This window comes from Emys orbicularis, chromosome 2 (assembly GCF_028017835.1).
Source record: "Emys orbicularis isolate rEmyOrb1 chromosome 2, rEmyOrb1.hap1, whole genome shotgun sequence".
NCBI lineage: Eukaryota > Metazoa > Chordata > Testudines > Emydidae > Emys > Emys orbicularis.
In genome coordinates this window covers 17,183,841-17,200,361 of record NC_088684.1, presented here as the reverse complement: position 1 = coordinate 17,200,361, position 16,521 = coordinate 17,183,841, and the positions used below count along the sequence as shown (strand labels likewise).

The 16,521-nt window shown below is 43.1% G+C and overlaps 1 protein-coding gene across 1 annotated transcript in view; it reads right to left on the bottom strand.

Moving 5' to 3' along the window:
• OC90 (otoconin 90) overlaps positions 1 to 11,717 on the bottom strand; it is a 34,142-nt gene extending 22,425 nt beyond the window's left edge. Inside the window, exons 1-4 of the mRNA XM_065400215.1 lie at positions 11,672 to 11,717; positions 5,152 to 5,217; positions 1,914 to 1,973; positions 1,059 to 1,233 (exon numbers count right to left, since the gene is read on the bottom strand). Of these exons, the coding sequence (XP_065256287.1) occupies positions 1,059 to 1,233; positions 1,914 to 1,973; positions 5,152 to 5,217; positions 11,672 to 11,717 (347 nt within the window). The remainder of the gene's footprint in view (positions 1 to 1,058; positions 1,234 to 1,913; positions 1,974 to 5,151; positions 5,218 to 11,671) is intronic.
• Positions 11,718 to 16,521: the final 4,804 nt, after the last annotated feature.

Sequence of the window (16,521 nt, the reverse complement as noted above, 5' to 3'; positions counted from 1 at the left end):
TGCATTTCTTTCCCAGTGTTCCCCACTCAAGTGACCATGAGGAAACAGGACTCTCAGCACTGACGCCTCCTGTCCTATATTTTACCTTACTGGCCTAGTAAGGAAGAGCATGGACTGAATTACCCTCAAGGATCCATCCACCGGGGCAGAGGCTAAAGCCCAGGGCTAGGAGTCAGGAGTTTATGGTTCTGTTCCCAACACTGCCAAAAATGTCCCGTGTGATCTGAGGTAAGTCACTTAATCACACCGTGCCTCAGTTTACCCAGGTGTAAAATGAAGGGAATAGCTTTGTGCTACCATGGTCTGTAACCTATGAATGTCTTTAGATGGTCAGGTACTATGACAATGAGCATGTACATAGAGAGAATCCGCTGCCTCTCAGGAGTGGTTTCCTTTTGCAACCAGTTTAGCCCAGCTTCACAGCCAGGGTTACAGTGAAATATGGGTGCAGAGGTGTGGACTACACCTGCTTTTAATTTCAGGGGCAGAGGGGTCCACATTTTGCCAGCTGAGAGTATTCAGGGAAATAAAGGCTTGGATGATAAATCCCAATATCTGTGGACAGCAAGGGAGACGCACAACAAGTGGGGTTACTATCCAGGGGATGGGGTTATCCAGTTCTAAAATTATCCTTAGACCACTGAAAACAGCCTTTCGGGAAGCTACTGCTCTGTGTGGTTCCAGGGTTGTGCTGCCAAGTAGCTGTTGTTATTGCTGGTGACTGGGAAATGGATGGCACCATCAAAGGACAATGATCGTTTAGGAGGCCAGGATAACCGATGTTATATCCTATGTTTCGTTGGTCATTGGAGACACTGTTGGTTGAGGATGGGCGGTTACAGGTAAGCACAGATTGGATACTTGGATATTAGCATGTGAGCCAATCATCCATTTGTAAAGCTAAGGGTCCCCTGGTTATGACCATAAGCAGTTTAGCCAAGTGTTAACTTTCAGACTGTCGCTGCAAGATTTCAACATTGCACCTCCCACCACGCTTTGTTCCTCCCCACTCGTACCCATCCACCCCAGGAGAACTATCTCCCAGGAACAAAACACACCTGTCCACTTCATCCACAGGAAGCCCTTCCATCTCGAACCGGCAAGAGCAGCCGTAGTCTTCGAAATCCCTGGGGCAAAGTCCAGTTACACACCTCATTTTGTTCACGAAATGGAGCAGTGCAGGGAAGTTAGTGAATATGGACTGTAGCCAAGTGAAGTGAGAACCCAGGCAGTCTAAGAGGGAATAGACATAGGAGGATGATAGTCAGAGCTGGGAAAGACCTGGATGATACTGTAGCTGCTGGGGTCCTCCTCCGTGGATTCAAATGCAGGATCTGGGTCTAAGGCAGAGGTCCCCAAACTTTTCAGGGTCGCACCCCCGCTTACCCAATCTGTGTCCCCCTCCCCGGGGCTGGGAGTGGGGCTGTGGCTCCCCAGTGTGGCTCCCCAGTGTGGGGTAAGGGGGCCAAGGCTAGGGCTGTAGCTGGGAGCAGGACTGGAAATGGAGCTGCAGCCAGGGGCCGAGGCTGGAGGCGAGGCTGGGGACAGGTGCGGAGCCGCGGCTGGGGGCAGGGCCAAAGCAGAACTGGGAGCGGAGCTGGGCTGGGTGGCACTCCCTCCCCACCATCTGTGGGGGCTGGCCTGGGCCCTGCCACATGCCCCTGAACATTCCTCTGTCTCCCCTCCTCCCCCCCCGAACGTTCCTCCACACGCCCCAGAGGGTGGGGACCTCTGGTCTAAGGAGCAAGTGCAGCAGCCATTCTGGGGGCCTTAGGAACTGCAGCCAATTTAATCCTTAGATATTAGCTTTAAAGGAAATCTGTAATTTCAGGAGTTTTTTCTGCTCTTTTTTTATAAACAAATTCCATGCTATTTTTACTACCCAAAATACCAAACCATGAGTCTGCACTTACCAAAAAACAATGCAACGCTGTCCACATTTTGAAAGACCCCATTGAAGAACGTGATATTGTCTAAACCAAAAGCATAATAAAAATGGTGGAAAATGTTTGCCTTTGTATAAACATATGTCGCTCCCATTGATTTCAGTATGTTGATTTCAATGGGAGGCATAATGCAGCTGCAGGCATGATATTACTCTTGCAGTATAGCCAACCCTGAGCGTTCAAAAATTATGAGACAAGCCCCCTCAAATCATGAGATTTTAATAAATAATACCTTTGGGAATCTATTTTTTTGCCTCCTGGTTTTTGAGCCTTTCAGGGTCTTATTGTCACGCTTTTCTCTGCAGCTGTGAGGGCTAGAAACATAATTTTTAACAGACAAATTGAAAGATGAGATGCTTATAGAATCCCCTGACTCCAGGAGCTGGGTTTTTTAAAAAATTCCACAAGGTATATGACACAATGGTCAGTGATGGCGTCGCCAGGTTTGGAGGTATGCAGGCATTCTTTTGTAAAGATATTTGAAGACCTGTTTTTCAGGCCTTTTAACTCATTTTGGTACAGCCGTTTGAAAATTATGTTGATGGCCCTGGATACTGAAGTCTATGCATCCCTCGAAGAAGTATAGCATATGCAACAGCGGTGCAAGCTTCCCTCCCAGCTCTCTCTCATTCTCACTCCAAAGAACTTACCTTGGTTCCTGGGTCTCTGTGTGCTTGTAACTCAGGGGGAGGGCATGTCTGTCCCTGGGAGGAAGGGGGCCAAGGGCAGACTCAACGTCTGCTAGGCAACCAAGAGGGGGAGAGGAGAGACACTGTTTCGAGGCACAGAGGCCCTGTCAGCTCCGGGGAGGATAGCAGGTGTACCTGGATGGCCAGGGCCGGCTCCAGGGTTTTGGCCGCCCCAAGCAGCCAAAGAAAAAAAAAGCCGCGATCGCGATCTGTGGCAGCAATTCGGCGGAAGGTCCTTCGCTCCCAGCGGGAGTGAGGGACCGTCCGCCGAATTGCCGCCGAATAGCTGGACCTGCCGCCCCTCTCCGGAGTGGCCGCCCCAAGCACCTGCTTGCCAAGCTGGTGCCTGGAGCTGGCCCTGTGGATGGCCACCAGCCCACCTGCTCAGAGCAGGGGCAGTGTCTGGGGGAAAGGAGCGTGGCAGAGTCAAATGGTTGACAAGTCAAAGCCCGGGAAGAAGAACTAGCCTGACCAATAGGAAGTGAGATGCCTGTTCCTGGGAGCCCTGTGAGAAGGGAAAAGCCATTTTGGAGGAGTCTGGAGCCAGCCACAGAAAGGAAAGGACTTGGTGTGTGATGTGTTTGTGAGTCCCAAGCTTGCAACGCAGGGTCCCGCTGAGAACTGGCATCCGGGTGCCTGGAGGCAATATCCCTAAACTTGGTCCTTTCCCTGCTCAAGGTGACTTGGGAAAACTCCCTACCCAGCCAACTGAGTTAGCCCTCCAACTCCCTAGATAAATCAGTTACCATGTGGCAAGTACTGGGCTGCCAGCCCAGGCCTGCCAGCCTGCTGTGACTGTATCCGAGCGCTAGGGCAGGAGATCAGAGTTAGGATTTTAGTAGGGTTGTTATCATTTGCACCCTCCTGCCCCCCGGGGAACAGAATCAGCCCGATTCCTGCATGAAGAGGACGTCTGCCAACTGTGATTGTCAGCCCCTCTGCAGTGCAGTGACCGAGGAGTTCAGGTCCAGCTCAGAACCTGAGGATCATCCATGGAGTTGTGAGTGCGCCATCCTTTAGTTAGGGAAATTGTTTGGAAGACTCCCCTATTCTCTGAACTGTGTCCTCATGCTCAGGGGTGGGGTTTGGGGATTTTATTACCTGCTGCCTGTCGAACCTGTGGAGGGACTCGTGTGTGAGTCGTTTGGGCTGAGCCAAGTCTGCCAAGTTACTAATTGCTCCACAGAAGCTATTGCTGTCACAGGTCATGAAGGCCCCCTACAAAGTACATGTAACAATGGGACAGTACATTTTACTCTTGCTCTGTCAGGTCACATGACTGGGGAAATTCATGGGTATGATCAGCATGGGCACCTGAAAGCAGTGGTTTACCCTATTATGTTATATTTACTTCCTGTTTAATATAGTTACTCTCCTGAATATACTGTGCGCTTGTGTTATTTCGTGGGAGCCTCCAACTATCTGGCAAGTAAGTGGGCGTTGTCCTGTGCTTAGAATTTTCCTTCAAAGCTGCCCTGCTGACCCTGCCAGGAGGAGCGAGGAGGGGCGGGAGGCATCGCTAAATACATTCCTATGGGAAGAAAATAAGGACGTTACACCCGGCTGAGCTGGAGACGGGATCCAGATGAACCCAGGCCTGTCCATCAAAACCCCTAAGGAGTTTAATGTTAAAGGAGGTAACCAGGTGGATAGGGGCACTACACTATTGTTACCCAGCTCTGAAGGAACACCTCTAGTAGAACTGATATGTTTCATTCTCTGTACTCATCCGATCCTCTCTTCTGAGACTGCCAAAAATGTCAGCTATGGTTGTGATTTTTTTTATGTGAATATGTGTGTGCTGGGGACTGGAGTGAGATTGTCTTTCAACTACTCAGACCCCAAACAGCCATCAGAAATTCCCCCATTTTATAATCTCTGGGGTTTAAGAATAAGAATAAACCCCAGAGAATAAGAATAAACCCCATCTTACTTAAGATGTAAAAAGAAGTTTGTTTGGCTCAATGGTTAAGATATGGTTAAGACCATGAAACTTGGAGGTTCACTTACCCTCCGTTTTCAGACTCACTTTTCTTTTGAGAAACAGGTAAGATTTTATAGTTTCAAATGTAAATTCCTAGCTAGTTCATTAGCTATAAACCTGTTGCAACAATAAACTCAGGATCAGTGGTACAAATTATTCTCTAGTCAACTTGAGGGACCTCACCTAGGTTATAGGAGAGATGGTTTTGGCTCTGTAGCTTTTGATTTGTGCTCCAGCAACACCAATGATGCAGTATCTGACAGAGGAACCTGATCCTCCTCTTAACACTGATGTTAATCAGGAGGAACTCCACCAAGGTCAATGGACTTACATAAAGGTAAGATAAGTGCAAGCGAGAGGTGACTCAGGGCTCTGAGGTTATTTAACCTCTGCTAAAGGTCCAGTATAATGAGGGACAGATCTGTGAACACTACTGGAAAATTCTTTCTGGATCCCTTGCCCAAAGAGGTTGCACCATGGTTCCTCTTAATGCATGAAAATATTGTAACAAGGAAAGCTTAAAAATTCTTACTCAGATTTCTTTCAGGTGCAAGTGGAAGCTCTGGTGGAAGGGCTGGGGGCTCCGATTCTTGGCCGCCTGTCTCACCAAACATTCAAGAAGAAAGAATTTTAAAATGGAAAAGAAAAAGAAAATATATATACACTTCATAAGGACAGAGAGTGCGTATTTTATTGAATAGCCAGATACCAGAGTGCCCTGGTAGCTCCATTAATGCACTGATTCAACAAAGCATATGCTTAAGTCACGTTGACTTCGATTTTAAAGTAGTTATGCACATGCTTAAGTGCTTTGCTAAATAGGGGTGGACTTATACACATACTAAGTGCTTTGCTGAACCTTACCCTTACTGGGGGTACTCACATGAGCTATGACAAGCTGGCCTCTTCCATTGTGCCATTTAGTCCGTAAATCCCTCTGACCTTCATTTGTTTGATTTGCAGTTAGGGAGAATCTGCACTGAAGCTCCATTGCTAATTCAACCCCCCTATTTTCCTGTGTCTTCTGTGCTTGGATGTCCCTTTCAAATACAGAATTCTTTTCCTAATGCTCCCTCAGATTCAGTCCCAACTTTCATTCTCATTGGAACTACCTCAGTGCTTGAGGGCTTCAACTCAAACCATATCAGGCTCAAGGGAAGCAGCACCATTAGACAGTTATCAGTTTAGCAATGTATCTTATCAGAACAGGTCACCTAATATATTAATAGTGCGTTGCAAGAGATATCTGAGAGATTTCTTGTTTGCTGTATTTCTGATTGCTTCACTGGGGAGCCTAGGCACTGGTTATTGGCACGTATTTGTTTAGTTTTTTGAAGTCCATATTATTATTATTCACCATTTATAATGCTATTGTGCCTAGACTCCAACCAGGTCAGGGCCCCATTGTGCTGGCCACTACCCCAAAGATTGGCTTATTTCATTTATATTGTCTACCCCCATCGGCTATTTCTGCTTCTTCATTTGGATTATTGCTGCCTCCCTTTGAAGCTGCCAAGGTAGAATTTCCCCACGTTTACTTTTCTGTTCACAAAATTCTGCATTGGGATAAAAGGTGGTGATTTGTTCTGCTCCTTCTTGCATTTATCCACCTGGTGGTGAGTAATTTGCAGAGTTTGTGTTTTTGTTTTGGGTTTCTTTTGCTTCCTTAAGGATGGGTAAACATTTCAGAAGTGCTTGGGGAGGAGGTAGCATCGGAGAATCTTGGAGCCACTTATTTTTATTTCTGCACTAATCTCCAGGAGCTCCATGTATTCCTCTGAGCCCCAGTGAAAGGCTTTTGGGTAAACAGTGACCCAGCAAGATTGTCATTCTGTTTGTAGCCTCTGCTTTTCTCCAAACAGAAAAGTCCGTCTTATAAAATGTGACCTTTGCAGGAAAAGAGAAGCAGCACCTTGATAGCTACAAGGAATTCAGATCACTGACTAAAATGATCTGAACCCATTAGCAGGAGTGTCATTTAATACTGCACATGCATAAACAGATTTGGCCCGGACTTGCAGTTAAGCAAAGCTATCATTGATTTGCAGGCTGCTCCCTGTGCTCCCTTTACAACGATAAAAATCCTTTTGCCATGTCATGTTGTTACTGTTAATTACATGTTGGGCCACATTCTCAGATGGTGCAAATCAGCATTGCTCAGGTGTAGTCTTTGCTGATTTGCACCAGCTGAGGATCAGTGGGTAAAATTTTCAAAAGCACCTTATCCCATTGACTTTCAATGGGACTTGTGCTCCTAAGTCACTTAAGCCCTGTTGAAAATCACACTCAAATACTTTAAGGCCGTCATTTTCCAAGGAGTCTAAGAGAGTGAGTCTGATTCCCAACTTCCATTGACTGTCAATGGATTATGGGTACCCAACTGCTGTATCGTCCTTTGTACAGCCCAGACCAAATCCATGATTCTGAATCTGAAAACAAAGAATTTATGCAGAGCAAGAACAATAGCCCTAAACTCATGGAGAGCAGAGGCAATTGCTCAAGCATGTTTCATAGCTGACTTAATTCTTTTGAACAAGTTTAATTGGCATAAAATTACTAGCACAAGAATATCTGCAGCCTGCTGGAGATGTTATATAATAATCTCAGCCCCCCTGTAATTATTTGACTCCTTTTCTTTGTATGACCGGTAATGACATTTCCAATTTCCAGTTAGTATCAATAGGCCAATGTTTGTTAACAAAAAGAGAGAACCTGGTTTACAGTCAAAATATAAGGAAAGGAGCTCCCCACACATTCTCCCTAGTACATACAAGAGAGCACAGGATTCGCAGTCAACAATTTAGTTGACAAAAGTTAACCCTTTCCCCTAGCAGATTGTGATTTTTTTACTACTTTGTTATTTAATACGTCTATTCCAGAAGCACCTAGAAGCACACTGATTTGGGGCCCCATTGTGCTGTGTGCTAAACAAACATGTAGTAGAGGACAATCCTGCCCCAAAAAGCTTACAGTGTCACAGAATTTAGTTATTCTGAATTGTTCAGTGAATAGTTGAAGGCTCTGACTGATCCTATAATGAGCTCCACGCAGGTGCCCATATGGAATCCCATTGACTTCATTCATTGCAACATCTGGGCCAATGCAAAGATAGTTTATCCTGTCAGTTACTCAGGAACTACCTGTTGCAAGCATTGCTTTACTCTTTGTTCCCTGACATTTGTGCTGTGAGATTGTTCACAAGTTAAACAGTGGTGTTTCTGCACCCTGATCAGATGAATTCCAAATACGCAAACTGCTTTCAATAGGACCACAAACACTTCCTGCATGCATGCTTGTTCTAATATATAGTCACATGAATATAAAGTGATTGCCATCTGTAGAGGGATTCCTGGTTCTGGAAGTATTCCCCTTCTTAAGTCTGGGGAATGACTCTGAAATGTCTAGTATTTCCTGAACCAGCGTGTCCACTGGCATTTGCACAAGGTTTTTGTATAATTTCCAATTTCCTAAACATGTTCTTCCAAACAAAATGTAAGAAGTACAGAAATTTGCAAAAGTAAACAAAAGGGCTCAAAAATACTCTCAAAGCAAATGGATGCTTTTTATTTGAAAAAGTAACTCTCACAATCTCTTACAGACTTTACATGTGATTCATGTAAAGAAAGAAAAAGTTTGTTTATTAGGAAAACAAAAGATGAGAGAAGACTCTGGATAAATCATTGACTTAAATGGCTGACATCATGTCTTTGAGTGTTCATACTAATACTTCACATGTATATGGCACCTTCCCTTCCAGCCAAGGAATGTTCACTTTACAAATATTAATTAATTAAACCTGAAAACACTCCCATGAAGCAGGTATTAACAGTCCTATTTTATAGATGGTACAGAAAGCTTTAGAGACTTGCCCTTTGTCACACAGGAAGTTCTGTGATAAAGCCAGGCCTCCTTCCCCCCTTACAGCTGTTATTATAAGACAGAGGTGGTATTCAGATCATATAATTGATGCTGCTCTTTTGATCGTGCTTTCAAGAAGTGTAATCTTAACAGAGTCCAGCAATGAGAGAGCGTGTGCCCTCAGCTTGTGTGTTTATAATCACAGCTATTTCAAATTGCTTAATGTGGCACAAGGAATGTAGCACAATTATGTCAAAATTACCCTAAACTTTTTGGAGCAGACAGCTCACTTGGGCTTATATACTCAGTAGTTTAACAAGCCAGGTCCATCAAGCAAACTTACAGCAACTTCTCTGAAAGCCACCTAGCTCCCACTCAGAAAATGGAGATCAACAAATAAGGGAAAAATCAAAGCTGATCATCTTTTCCAAAACGAGAAAAGCTGTAGGCCAAAATGGACCTGGATTTTTCAGAAAGCCTTGACAAGGTCCCACCCCAAAGATTCTTAAGGAAAGTAGCCATGGGATAAGAGGGAAGTTCCTCTCATGGATCAGTAGCTGGTTGAAAGATAGAAAAAACGGGTAGGAATAAATGGTCAGTTTTCACAGTGGAGAGAGGTGAACGGTGGGTCCTCCAAGGATCTATACTAGGACTTGTGCTCTTCAACATATTCTTTAATGATCAGGAAAAGGGGGTAAACAGTGACGTGGCAAAGTTTGCAGATGATACAAAATTATTCAAGATAGTTATGTCTAAAGCAGACTGCAAGGAATTACAGAGGGATCTCACAAAAGTGGGTGACTGGGCAAAAAAAATGGTTGATGAAAATTAACATTGATAAATGCAAAGTACTGTACGTTGGAAAAAATAATCCCACCCCACTCCCACCCCCAGATGCACAGAAAGATGGGGTCTAAATTAGCTGTTACCACACAAGAAAGAGATCTTGGAGTCACCCTGGATAGTACTCTGAAAACTTCTTCTCAATGCGCAGCAGCTGTCAAAAAGGCTAATGGAATGTTAGGAACTATTAGGAAAGGGATAGAAAATAAGACAGAAAATATCATATTGCCACTATGGTGCACCCACACTATGTTCTGGTTGCCCCATCTCAAAAAGGATATAGTGGAACAGAAAAAGGTTCAGAGAAGGGCAACAAAGATGCTCGAGGGGGTGGAATGATTCCATACAAGGAGAAACTAAAAAGATCAGGACTGTTCAGCTCAAAAAAGAGACAACTAAGGGAGGATATGACAGAGGTCTATAAAATCATGAATGGTGTGGAAAAAGTGAATAAAGAAGTGTTATTTACTCTTTCCAACAATACAATAACATGGGGTTAGTCAATGAAATGAATAGGCAGCAGGTTTAATACAAGCAAGAGGAAGTACTTTTTCACACAGTACACAGCTAACCATGGAACTCGTTGTCATGGAATGTTCTGACTGCCAAAAGTATAACTGGGTTCAGAAAACAACCCGTTATGTTCATGGAGGATAGGTCCAGCAATGGCTATTAACCAAGATGGTCAGTAGGGTTGCCAACTCTGACTGAAGCTATTCTGGGAAATTATTTTTCCCAACATGATGTAATGTCATTTTCTTAAAATATCCTATTAAAATCTTCCAGATTGCTTTCAATAGTCACCGGGAGATCGATGCCGATTCTGGGAGACTCCAGGTCAATCCTGGAGGGATGGCAATCCTAACCGTCAGGGATGCAACCACAGGCTTGGGGAGATCCTAAACCTCTGACTACTAGGAGCTGGGAGTGGATCACTCCAAAATTGCTCTGTTCTGTAAACTCCACCTGAAGCTCTGGTATGGCCACTGCTGGAGACAGGACACTGGACATACAGTATGGCAGCTCTTGTGTTCCTATTTAATTAAAACGTTCAAAACTGGGTGTTTAGGCTGGGATTGCAAATGCGCTCAAGAAGAAGTTAGGTGCTCAACAACCCTGGAATTTCATATTGAATTGAGGCTCCTGTGGAAATCCCAGTCCTAAACATTCCAATTTATTTTTAAGCAACTAAATGGCAGTTTTTATCTGGGTGCCTGACCTTAGGCGCTCAGGTTTGAGCTTTTATTGGCTGGTACATTTTAAAGATTTTAGCAGTATATTTTGATCAATACGCAAAGTCTTTTTTACCTTTTTTTTTTTTTTTTTTGGATATACACACTGACTTTCTAAACCCAACATTGTAGCAGATATTTCTGTACTAGTAGCTGAAAGCCCCGTTCTGTCAAATGGGGATAACTTATAAAGCAAAAATGGCTGAGAACTTCAAAATGGGATGGTAATAGACAGCGAATCTAGTAGTGCTTGAACCTGGTGACAGTCTAAACAAGAAGTTCTCTGCACCACGCTTGTAGCTTCAGTCATTCTAGGACCAGCTTCAGAGTGATACATACACACACACTCACTCACTCACACACACACACACACTCTCTCTCTCTCTCTCCTGGAATCTTATTATATAGATTCTCTGACAGAAAAAAGAACACAATGGTGTTCTTGATGACTGGTATTGTTATATTTTGCTCTTAACGCTAAGCTTAATTAATATAGTTCTCTTCTGTGATTTGTGTGGTTCAATTCTCCACTGACATTCACACCATAACAACCCCTTTGAAATTCGAGAGATGAGGCCGGTGTAGTAAGTCAATGCAGAATTTGACTTCATGTGAGCTCTATTACTGTACTTCTTTCTAACTTCAGAGCAACTCCTTCCACACATTGTGACAAGAACAAAACAATCGGATGAAAAGGAAGAGAATCACATCCATGATAAAAGCTCAGGAAGACGGTTTAGCTGAACCTCATTGTATTTATGTATGTCTGAATGGTCCCGAGTATTTGGATAACATGGATTTATCCAAAGACTAAAAAACATTTATAGATATTTTGGAACCCTTTTATGTAACCGGTTTGTAGGATTTTTCTAATGAGCAAAACACTGGTGTTGTGTTTACATTATAAACCCATTTAAAAGTTTTCTTGCATTGCTATAATGTCTTTGACATCCTGCAAAAACACATTTTATCACTAATCTGATGATTATGCCTTTTTCAGTATGTTCTAGTGATGAGACCGGGTGGCAATCCAAATACTTTTTCCAAAAACTAGTCCACTTGAAATGGTCAGTATTAGGTGTAAATGTTAAATAGACATAGAAATATGCAGTCACTTACCACTGTATAATACCATCAACATATTCATCAGCAGAATTACAATCATTGTTTTAATCCAAAGAATGGAAAGAGTCACACAGCAGAAACATTTGCCTGGTGAATTAAGTAAAATGTTATGTAGGATGTTTATGTCTTAAATGTAAGAGTAAAAAGACATTTGTTATAGGGGGTCATTTGCTGTGACTGAATTACTTGTGTAGCCTGGTCATATTTCATTCTGATGTGACATGCAGCTACCCACTAACACTTGTGAAATGCACATATTATAGCAAAGCTGAGTCTCACATGGTTTCCCAACATTTTAATTGATACAATGACTATTTAAACTTGATTAACAATATTTGCTACAGGACCATTTGAGGTGAGTAAATGGACTATTCCAAAATACTGTTAGTGGGAAGCCATAACTGGCAACAAAATGGTGAACTTGAAGTTTGTTTTGTTTTGAGTCTGCAATAAATTTTAATGTCTTTAAGGAATATTTAATCAAAACACTTCTTTTAAATATGGCACATGTATAATGAAACATTGTATAGTAGTCCAGATCTTCAGCAGGTGTAAACTCCATTGACTTCATTTAAACCACCAGAGGAACTGCCCCCGTGATAGTCAAACATTAATTGTAGCTTTTACAGATATACTGATGTAGCATGTAAAATATTTTCATATTGATGTAAATTATACACCATGTAGGTCTAGGGCTGAGTCTGCTCTGACTAACAGCAATATCAAAGACAAGTAACTCCATTGAAGTCAATGGAGTTTTGCTGATGTGAAAGGGACCAAAAATCAATCTCTCTGTTGCTGTCTCCAGCTGTGGTTTATCCTAGGTTTTAATTTTCTAAATCAGACATTACAAGATTTTCAGATAAGCAAATGAACATTTAATTACCAATGTGCAAACATGTATTTACGCCTCGCGGTCTTTCCCCCTAAATACTGCTTATAATGCTTAACACCAGCATAATGCTGACATTCACATTTACTAAATTCTCTTGTAATGCTTTACCAAGATGAATGGATATAAATATAATGGGGGGATATTTCTGGTTTAGTACAATATCCTAAATCATTTTGCCGGCTCTTTATTCTGCATCCTCACTGTCTTAAATAGTTTTATCTTAAATAGTTTTCTCTTTGTGTGCAATTCTTTAACAATAAAGAGCATATGAAAAAGAACTTACCTTGAGGAATATTATTCAAGGGTAGTTGGATGGAGGACAAATGGATTTCAACAGGGTCAGTAGTAAGTGATTTATACCCCCTTGGACGTGTACTTTACCCATGTGATCACTCCCTTTATCAACCCTACTTCAACATTTATTAATTAGTCCTTTCTTGAGATTTCTGCAGGTCAGTATACCTACTGCATAGCTTAATAATATAGCACGGGACATGTAAAGGATCTATATTAAGAGGCCTTTCTACAGGTGCATCCACTGTGCTGCACGCTGACTTAATATGCTGCTGTAATTAAATAACAATTGTTTCACTGTATTCCCTCTTCTATCAAATCTCTGGGTCATGTGATTATGGCTTTTAATAACTTAATAAGAGGTAGTGGCCAGTGATGAAAGACTACTGAAAACTTATACAACATTACAAGCTTTGGCATCCCACCAGTGTTGAAAACCCTGCCTTTATCTGATCTCTGTGGGGCTGATCCAAAGCTTAAGGGCATCAATAGAAAGGTGTCCACTGATTGCAATGGGCTCTGGACCAGGTTTTCTCTTGGTTTAGTATGTACTCCTTGTAGCAATACCAACTGCAGTTAGTCTTCAAAGTCACCATTGGCAAAGGACAATGGTTATTCGTCTCAGACGCACAATTGTAGTGAAAGCTAGTTGCAAGTTTGGGATATTTTGCCATTTTGGACTTTAATAAGTCACTGTATCTAGGGTTGAGGCTGACAACACCAGGCGTTCCAGTTTGCCTACGTGGCAGAATTTGTCTCCTGAGGCTAGCCGTCAAGATCACATTACTCTTGTACTGCGCACCCTCAGTTCAGTCACAGTGTCATTTCAAGGCCTTGGTCTCAATGTACAAGGCCATAAAGGATCAGACCTAGCTAGACTAGAAGACTCCCTGTCTACCCATGACCCTCAGAGACAGCTGCACTCTTCTGGGACACTGTAGCAAAACAAAGTAGAGGCTGAGGCTCATGAGAACCAAAAGCAAAGCATCCTTGACTGCAACTTGTTCTACCATAATGACTGGACTGAAGCAAAGGCTGACCCCTTTCAAGCAAGCCAAGCCACACCGTTCTGCAAGGCTGTATGTTACCGAGGCAGTTACGGCTAATATTCATAACACCATTCTCTTGTCTTCACTTTAATTTGTCAGTTCACATTAACTGCTTAAGGACTGCTATGGTGATTCCCCTTTTGTCATTAGGCTCTGGGCTATGTGCAAAATAGGAAACCTTCTGTGGGTGGTCTGAATGAGCTAGGAGTAAAGTAATTGTTTCCTCAGGGAGGCAGATGGCGCCACAGTTTGAAATCAGCAGCCCAGAGAGGTGTCTTTGATTTACAATGGGCCACCTTGCCAAGTGGTGTGAATTGGCATAGTTCTGTTGACATCAATGGACTTATACCAGCTGATGATCTGGTCCAACATATTAATGTGAGGAGGCTGGAATGGCCCAAAAGGTACGTAAAAAGGGCTGTGGAGCTGGTCCACATCAGTAATAATTAGGCAATGGAGAGAAAGCGAGAGAGTAAAGACTACAGCGGGTTAAAAAATTTCTATTTCAACATTTCTTGACCAAAAAAAAAGAACTTTTTTTTTTTTCAAAAAACGTGCCCATTGTGCTACCGAGGAGCTTCCAGCAGCAGAGTAAAGCCCCCTAAAGTGATATCATGATAATAAGAATCTCTCATTTCCACAGCGGTACGAATGCTGGCACTTCCTGCTCGGGTTTCCATCCAGCGCAGCAGCATGGTTACTGGTGGTGGCTTGTTTTGGGAGCCTACTGGAAATATTGAGCTTTGTAATGGAACTCGAGCTAGGCTGGTGACTGATAATTAAGGCTGCAGGTTTCTCAAGAAACAGAAAATAGATCACAGCGACCTTGACTTTCCCTTTTGTCCATGACTCACTCCAGAGCGGTGGCTCCTGCCCCACGAGGCTGGGCTCAGTTTCCCTCTCCTGGTGCAGCGCCACTCAGGTTTGGCCTGGTTGTGCCTTTGTCCTGATGCAGGGGGAAGGACAGGCAAACCCTGAATGGCACTGAGACTTGATGTTCCAGGTCCCAAGGCCCAGAGTGGGGAGGTAGGCCCAGTCCTGTGGGACGCAGGAGCTACTGCTGCCCAGTCCCAAGGTGAACGTGTGGTGGGCTCACTCTCCAGCCCCCCCCCCCTCATTTGGGCCAGGATTGGGGTTGTGGTGCAGGGTGTGTGTGTGGGGGGGTGCTGCCACAGGTGGCCAGCACCCCCTTATTTGTCAGCGCATTTATTTAATCAGACATCATGGAAAAATTCTGTCCAGCATTTTTGCACAGAAAATGGCTTGTTTACCAAAACGAAAATGTTTGTTTCTTTAAAAATATTTTGTTTTTTTCAGTGAAAACTGGGGAAACACCCAAAACTGAAAAATTGCTTTCCAGTTTTCTATTCTGCTCTCTCTCTCTCTCTCTCTCTCTCGCAATCTTTCTCCATACACTTCCCCCTTTTTTCCTCTTTTTTTTTCCATGTTGCCACTCAATAAGAAAAAGAGGGGGGAAGGAGAGGAAAACTAAAAATTTCTTTGTTTTCCAAAAATCCCAAAATGTTCAGTTTCAGTTTCTAAACTTTTTTTGTGGGAAGTTTTTTTAAATGGTGGGTGGTGGTGGTTTCTGTTTTTTAATTCTGCAAAAAGCACTGGCCAGCTGTATCACAAAGGATACTCCTGGTATTCCTAGTCTGATTTACAAACTGTTCATACCAGGCATTGTTCTTTCTAAATGGCCTGACTTTTACTAAGTGGTGTGGTTATAATTTATGTTGTTCTAAATTCCTTTGCCCTTTGCTATGACTGATAGCTTAGCACTTGCACCCTGCCACCAGGTACTAGGGTGAACATACGCTTTGAAAGAGGAGCACCAGAAACCCTTGTTATGCCTATAGACCAGAGGTTCTCAAACTGTGGTCTGCGGACCACCAGTGGTCCGCGAGCTCCATTCAGGTGGTCCACGGATAGTTCCCTCTAACGTGCGCGCCTGGACAGCCACACACTAGAGAATGAAGGGCGACCCACCTAATTAGTGGAGCCGCGCAGGCAACCCACTAATTAGGTGCCTGGACCCTGGAGAAGACGCACATGTAAGGTGAGGTGGTGGCTTTGGAGGGAATAGGGAAAGATCATTAAGTGGTCTCAGCAATTTTCAAGTGGTCCGCGAAAAAAAAGTTTGAGAACCACTGCTCTAGACTACTCTGTGATTCTCAGTTGTGATGTTCTTCTTCTTTGGTATTGTATTAGTTAGTATATTCTTCTCTTTATTAAAATATCTGGGTTAAATTTGTACTCAGTAACAGGGAAAATATTTTTGCCTTGTTTGAAATGTGAATAGTTGGATGACATACTTTTGATTCACGGCAGCATTAGGGTTACATCGGAACACAAGTGTTACGTGATTTTTGTTTTGCTGTTTTTGCTTTTATTAGCGAGAGCTGTTAGTTCACAGAAGATAGACAAAGGGAGTGAAGGGAGCAGGCTAAGGACAGGAGTTTTTAGTACTTGCTATGAATCGGCATAAGCTAATATAGATTCAGCATAGCAGTGAAAGCACTGTAGGTACAAACATTTCTTATAGAAGAAGATGCAGTGGTTGTATTCTCCTGCTCACATGGCTCATCAGTTTAAAGCATGGAATA